This window comes from Colias croceus, chromosome Z (genome assembly GCF_905220415.1).
Source record: "Colias croceus chromosome Z, ilColCroc2.1".
Taxonomy (NCBI): Eukaryota; Metazoa; Arthropoda; class Insecta; order Lepidoptera; family Pieridae; genus Colias; species Colias croceus.
In genome coordinates this window covers 15,390,898-15,398,924 of record NC_059568.1, presented here as the reverse complement: position 1 = coordinate 15,398,924, position 8,027 = coordinate 15,390,898, and the positions used below count along the sequence as shown (strand labels likewise).

The window sequence follows — 8,027 nt, the reverse complement described above, 5'->3', positions numbered from 1 at the left end:
AACTGTTTATAATAAACGCCTTGCACAACAAAGTTTATTTTTCAAAAGGTATTTTTTTCTGGGTCGTAATCCTCAGTAATTTTACCCTTGTTGGGCACGTATATATTTCTTTTTATTTTCCTTTTTGGAAAGCTGAAATACCTAAAACAAAAAATATGAGGTAAGTTAAAAAAGTATAAATTTCAATGTAAAAACGAACAATCTTAGAACACCATGTGAGTGCAATACCGATGTCGAGTGTTGTTTCATTACTAGTAAAAATCTTGAAAATGGTGTTTTAAATTTCATCATAATATTGTTATTACAATATATTCTCTTCACTATCCATAAAAACTCGTCATCATGGTTACCTTACTTGTTAATTTTGTTTATTGAAAACTTGTTGAAAAATGATAAAGTATTAGGAAAATAACAAATTTAACATGACTGCTTTCTAAAATGATGCAAAATTTTACAATTTTTGCCATTGAAATGATTCTAAACAGGTAAATGCAGCAGTATTGAGGAATATTGTAAATAACGTAAATTTACACTTGCCTGTGAAATTCTATGCCAGAATTTGGTGTCCAAACACTTCTGCAATTTTTCACAATGCAATACATTATTTATATTCGGAAAATATTTATTAAATACGCAACAATATTAACTTAAATATTCGAAGCGACGCAATTTTTTTGACACTTATGCCATATTGTCAAAGTGAGAGTTGCTACAATTTTATTATGGTAACTACCCATAATCAGGGAGTATCGCTTTTTAATAATTGGTCCGATACTTATTTTATTTAGCAGAAATAATAATTGTCTCATCCAACAATGCTTCTGAATGACGTTGTTGGCAATTTATCTCATCAAACTCATGTACAAAAACTAACCTTTTGCACAGAATATTACGGCATACATAGTAGCCTTGGGAAAACTTCGTATTAACAGTGGCAATACCAAGTTAGGTGTGAAAGTGATAAAACACAACAATTTTATTGTTACACGTCAAATGTTCATACCGAAATCTCCAGTGTATAGGGTAACGGGTACTAACCTTGGCACCCCCCCAGTGATTGGCACTTTGAGGTTTAACATGCAATTATTATGGTTCGCTGACTAATTACCAAAAATAAAATTTACCAAATAATGCCCCCATTATTTATGGGCAACACTAAATGGTAGTTATGAATTTTAATAACTCGTAACACGGAGAAAAAAAATCTTTTCTGTCATGGTTCCGAGCGCAACAACTTTATCGTGATTTTTTAACAAATTTTGCTAATACTGGGTAAGTTTGTAAGTAGTTTTTCTTTGTTACTAGATTAATAAATGATTGGTGTGTTGTTTGTACTTGTTAATGAGTTATTATATTACGGTTTTAAAGCAAAATTTGTCATAAAAATCTGTTGATTATTGAGTTCTTGGGGTGCCAATGACTATGAGCAATGTTTTGTATGAAAGTACAGTTTTTTGGCACGGGGGCCAATGAATAGATAACGGTTTAACAATTATCCATGTTAGATTTTGGACTTTTTATGACGTGCATTAAAAGTTCTATTCATAAAAAGCCATATTATGGTGATAGTGAGTCTGCATCCAAATTTTGGCAGGGCCAATTATTGTACTTTTAAGGCGATTGGCAGGGCCAATCATTATACTCGTATGGTGCCAATAATTATACCTACTTTTAATGAGGAGTAGTAGAGATGTGCTAACGTTCATGTGATTTATTAGGTAAATAATTATAATAACAATAACAGGCCTGATAGAAAGTAACATTGCCTCCTACGCAGAAGGTCCTGGATTTGATTTCTTCATAACAAAATCATGTTGTGTCTAAGGTGCTATAACATGTAGGTATATGTAATTAAAAAAAGGTATTTAATTTAGGTAGTAAACACAATGTTGGATGGTGCTATGTGAATTAAGCCAGATTTTTTTATTATTATTCAATTCAACAAAGATATTCAAGATAAATCATTTTACATCTTGCATTTTTTTCAATCTCTATTAGGAAGAGCGAGCACGTATATGAGAGGCGGACCAATCACGAAGCGAGCGGACGCCCATTTTCAATTCGATTCTTTAATCTTCATGGCTTATAACAGTTAATAGATACCTAGCTACTATTTGTTGCAGCATTTTATTATTACAAGCCTATTCCCAACACTATTTGTTTTCCGTCGTATTGATTGGCATACCACGTGTATAATTATTGGCAGTGCCAGTCATTGTACCTTTCACTATGTTAATCACTATACCACCGAGTGCCAATAATAGTGCCCTGGGGACTTTTTCAATATTTGTTTAATTTTATCATGTAAAGTCTTATTAATACAGCTAAATTTTGATTCGAAATGGTTCCTAATATATTTTACAATCAAATGTCATAAAGTGTAGGTCACTAGTATAAACGGTTGATTTTACACAAGCGTCAAAAGTCATTAAATTGCTTTAGGTGCCAATCATTGTACCTCTTACCTTACCTAAGATATAAGCTTCTTGGATAGGAAGAACAAGTTGACACAAAAAACGCTCGCACTTGGACCTTTTTGCTCCATGGTACGCAGTTTAGTAAAACTTCTTTGTATTCATGGCTAGCTAAAATCAAGCTAAAATCACAAGAACTCGCAATATGTGTAATGGTGTAATGTGTATTGTATTGTGAGCTACAACCTTGGCTACAACCTGTGGCTACAACATACAATGGGGGCCATTGAAAATCAGAACTGTGCTATTGAAGGCATAGCAAAATACTGAGTTGATCGCCTTTTTTCCAAAGCTAAAGGGCTGCCACATTTAAGTTTTTTATATTAAAGTGAAACTTTTATTACATCGCGCATCGTCTCAAACTTTTTGGTCTGTGTTGCGCATGTCGCATGACGCACGATACGTACAATAATTATCGTACAATTACGATAATTTTTAGTTAAATGTCTATAGTGTGAAAAAAAGTTTCACTTTTACCATGGTTTCATAAAACCACACAACATTATATTGTTTTTTTATACTGTTTGTTTTGTTTATTGACCTTAGGCAATGTATTTCTCTGTTCTTTTTTTTATAATAGCACTAGATTACATTTTTGTAAAATTATCCACATTTTCCACCTATAAAAACAATACAAAGGGTTTTGTTTAAAAGTTTTTTATAGTTACTTATCAACGCTTATAATTCGAAGAATTTTATTATCTTAATTTTACATAATTTTGTAACCACATTTTGTAACATAATAAACCATATTTATAAAATGGCAATGTATTCATTTGCCGCCGCGGCCGCGCCGTTTTAATTTTTGGGCGCATTAAGTCATTATTTGCGGCAACACTGGTCTGTTGTCTGTGCTGCGGCCTGCGACTATATTACTTGCTCTGTGGCCTGCGACAAAAGTGAACCATAGAGGAAGGATGTATAACTGAAAGTGAACTGTGAAGAGATTGGAAGAGATGATCGCGATGAAAGTTGGGTGGAAGAAAATTTGATTTATTTGTAATTTGCTAGTGAGTATTAAACAATTTTCTAAATATGGTTTAGTTGATAAATGTAACTTGTGTGTAATTGTTGTGTCGTGTTCATTAGTAATTAAGATGGTGTAACATGAACCTATAATTAACTATTTCTTTATACCCACCTACTTAGGTACGTTTTGATAATTATATTTCAATGTTGATATTTCTATTTATTGTTCTTATTGTTAGGTTTTATATTACAACGATGATTCATTAACGAAGATATAATTTATTCGTCAAGAGGTGATAAACAGATGAAAGGGAATTCACTATTCTATTAATATCAGTCCATTCACCCACTTGTAAGTTTTTAGACACCTACCTACCTACGTAATATTTATAAAAGCCGTTAGGGATACAACAAAATGTTATAGTTTAAACCAAGTAAAAATTTACGAAAATTTGCGTACATAAATAACTAGATAAAAGATATTAAAATACGACATTAAAGTTTGCATATTAGTATAAATTAGTATTGTTAAAATATAAACATCGACATTATCTTTTAATTGATACAATTAGGTATATTCAATGTTAATTTATAGTGTTGATTGCGAAGTTTTAATGTTGGTGCTTTTGTTGCACTTGCCCTTATTAAATATGTAAACTTGTAAACAATGGAACATGTTGTTGAACTTGTTGCCAAATTCAGATTAACGTTTTTGTTTTTTAATACTTTGTGTGATAAATAAAAGTTGTTTTTCTGATTTAAAAAAAGAAAAATAACTCCATTCCTGATTACATTTTTGTTAAACCCTTTGTTTGGAATAAAATTTTTTAAACAATCAATAACATAACATTGAGACAAGCATTATGAAAAAACGAAGTAATAAAACTTACTGCAATATTTTATTTTGTAATAAATATCAAAATATGAATTTTCATGCCAAATTAATTACTTGTAGTAGTTTCACAGGTAAATCATTTCATACAAACATGACTCACTAGTTAATACCTTTTTAACATAACAACAAATCCTTTTTAACATGCCTTCTTGAAATGTACCAGTATCTTTATCATAAGACTCTAATATTTATTTTCATAATACCTACATAACAAAGCAAAACTAGAAATAGACAGTCCATTATAGTACTACAGAAATGAAAAACACAACACATAGAAGTGTGCATCTTTTTGCTTAGAGAGATTTAATCCAGTATTTCCTTATTGTATAATACTTAAGCTTCTCTGAATCAATGCACTCATTATAATTTTTTTTTACTATTCACTTGAATGAAGGTGTCGTAGAAACTATTACATTGTTTATTCTATCTTTATGTCATGATATAACAACAGATTCTGGAAAATTCTAAAATACTGAAATTTATAAATAAGTTGTACTTACTTTTAACTTTTTGCGTCATTTTGATTGTGGAAAAGTAAAACCAGGCATAAATATAAGCTGCAATGTTTTGTGATAAATAAAACATAAATAATGTTTTTGTCATTCAAAATAAAGTAAATTCATAAACAAAAATAAGTACCTATTGCTTGAGATTATAAAAACAAGGAGTGGTACAATGACGTCTTTTAGCAATATTATTTCCAGTTTGAGAAAGTGATTGTGCTAGATGACATATATAGCGGAACCCGACATAACCCACACCTCCTACCCCGGAGGCCAAGGGTTATTAGCTATGCAAGATTTCCCCACTTAAAAAAAAAAGAAATATAAAGTTGACCTATATCACACTTCCACACCGAAATATATACTCCTCTGGACATCACTGTACAGGGGTAGATTTTATAATGACAGATCGGAGGTCCAAATTGTATAGGTACTTAAGTTCTAAAGAAATGTAGTAAAATGCTGTTGATCCACACACAATGTGCGTTTATAAATTAAATTTTGGAACAGAGAATAAAATGAAATAAAATTACATATATGTTTAAAAAAAAAGAAACATAAATGTTAATTCTTGTCTTTGTTAGAATTTAATAGTTTTGGGTTAATTAAAATAACGGTAATTAACATTTTCAGAATTATTAAGCACTAGCTTACCGCCCGCGGCTTCGCCCGCTTTGTCTAGAACCTAAAAAATTATAAAGCTTCCTCTTGAATCAATCTATCTATTAAAAAAACCGCATCATAATCCGTTGCGTAGTTTTAAAGATTTAAGCATTCAAAGGGACATAGGGACAGAGAAAGCGACTTTGTTTTATACTATGTAGTGAAGTAAAAAAAAATGATATGAAATTATTTTTAATAATGAAATTTTATAGCTCTAATGAAAGCTACTAAATGTATTAAATGTAAAAGTTTTAATACAATGAACTATTTTAACTACATGCTAATTGAACATAAAAATGTTGAACTAACTGTAACTTACTATTTCTATTTATTACTGTATACACAATACATAATACAATCAATATTTAACCACTTTTTTCTTAATTATGCCATTCTAATTAATTGAATACTTACACTTAAATAATGACTTATTATGAAGAAATGAATTGCAGAAATTACTAAGAGATGCATTTTAGAATAACTTTCTGTTACAGACTTTCACTGTAATGCAAATATGTTAATATTTTAAGTATAATTACGATTTAACCACCACTTTCTCTGAATGTTTTAGTTTATAATTTAATTTTGCAGAACATTTATCTTTAATGACAGTATGTATTTAATATAGAGTTGTCTATTTTTTAATTCTTGGATATCAATTAAAAAACCATTACCATTTATTATAATAACTAGGTCAAATATTTGTTCAAGTTATTATGATTTTAAATTAAACTAGTTCATGTATAGTTTAATTACAATGATAAATAGAAACATTATTAACATATTTTTTTAACTCAAACAAATGAGTAATATTTGATTTTAAGGTCACTATTAAAATCCAATTCAATTGTTTCTATCTGTTTAGTTTAAAAAGTATAATCTAGCCGCTCTGGAACCTATCTTTGTTTTTTTTTTAAAGTAGCTTTCTAATATTAAATTATAGAATTTTAACAATCCATCAATTTACTTTCGAATTAAATTAATACGGACAAACAACCTCATCTGTTAATAATCTATATATATAAAACTCAAAGGTGACTGATATAGTGATCTATCAACGCACAGCCCAAACCACTGGACGTATCGGGCTGAAATTTGGGATACAGATAGATGTCATAACGTAGGCGTCCCCTAAAAAAGGATTTTAGAAAATTCATCCCCTAAGGGGGTAAAAAAGGGGATGAAAACTTATACCATGAAAATTTATCTTTTCCACGCAAGCGAAGCTGCGGGCAATAGCTAGTGTTGTTAATATGTATGATGTATATTAGTATGGATAGCTAGATATAGCTACATTGGAGCAATATTGCACCAAGTTCCTCTCACAGCTGAAGGCCGTGTTACCTGATAGTAGTTATTGCGTTTCAGTTCATTGAGAATTGAAGGTCTATACTTAAGGTTTCAAGTCCTTAACCCAAAGTTCTGTTTACGTACTTAAGTCACAGTATTGAGTTTAAAATTAAGGAATTTCTGATAAAACTTGAGTATCTACAGTTTTGAAAATTTTATTCCATTTTTTGGTCAGGATCATAAATTTCATTAACAGTATACCTACAGGTATAAAGTACCACCATCTCGCGAGTAAAAGGAACTTCCATGTAACAAGATCTGAGCCTATTGTCATAATCCAATCAAAATTCCCAGCGCCGGGCTGCTAATCTGCCTGCCCGTCCTGTATATTTTACTCTATTTCCATTATACGCGTCCTCATTTGCAAGCGTTCTACCGCTTTTCAGCACTCATTTTTCTTCCTCCTACACGTTAATGTCGGTAGTCGGTACAAATCCGCGCTGTATAAATATCAAAATTGGTCTAGTGATTCACCCGTGTAATGATAACAAACGAGCAGAAAACGCACTTTCACAAACATTAGCATGAATGCCTGAAGCTGTGACGCCTTTTTTTAAGGAAATAAAGAGAAATGATCAGAGGTTACGTAGCTGAGTGTAACAACCGTAACGTATAGATATCCGTAATATGCTGTTATGAAAGTGGCCAATTTGCTCGTAATTGAATTACTAATGCTGGGTTAGGTTCATGCACAAGGAATGGAATGGGATAAGGTTGAGAATGCTGTTATTTTATTTCTCTAGTGAATTCGCGGGCCACGAGGAATTCCTAATGAGTAAAGGAATATTGAAAAAACATCTTGGTCCCTGGTGTATTTTATGAGTGTTCATTTTGTGACTGGGTTCGAAATTTCCTTTTTGAAAAACCGTTCTCTTGAGGTTCGTGATGTATACCCTCAGAAATATTATGTGCTCCAAGAGATTAACATTTATCTTTTTGTTCCAGCTACAGCCATGAATCGGGGGCCACGCGTGGAGCCCACTCCGCCCGAGTGCGCTCTCGCGGCGGAGATGTTCGACCACTTCTGCTCGGCGGGCACTATGAAACAGATACTGGCCCTACATAGAGAGATTTGCAACACGCTGAATTTGAAGCCGAATAGACTGCCGGATTTCTATCCTAAGTTAAAGGTGGGTAGAAATAAATACCACTATTGTAGCATAAAAAAATTAG

At 31.5% G+C, this 8,027-nt stretch overlaps 1 protein-coding gene across 3 annotated transcripts in view; it reads left to right on the top strand.

Annotated features, from left to right (window-relative positions):
- The first annotated feature begins 3,402 nt into the window (after positions 1–3,402).
- Positions 3,403–8,027, top strand: part of LOC123705053 (F-actin-monooxygenase Mical-like) — a 45,932-nt gene continuing 41,307 nt past the window's right edge. For all 3 annotated transcript variants that reach the window (XM_045653621.1, XM_045653620.1, XM_045653622.1), the window contains exons 1-2: positions 3,403–3,484; positions 7,800–7,984. In XM_045653621.1, coding sequence (XP_045509577.1) covers positions 7,808–7,984 — 177 coding nt within the window. In that variant the 5' untranslated portion in view covers positions 3,403–3,484; positions 7,800–7,807. The remainder of the gene's footprint in view (positions 3,485–7,799; positions 7,985–8,027) is intronic.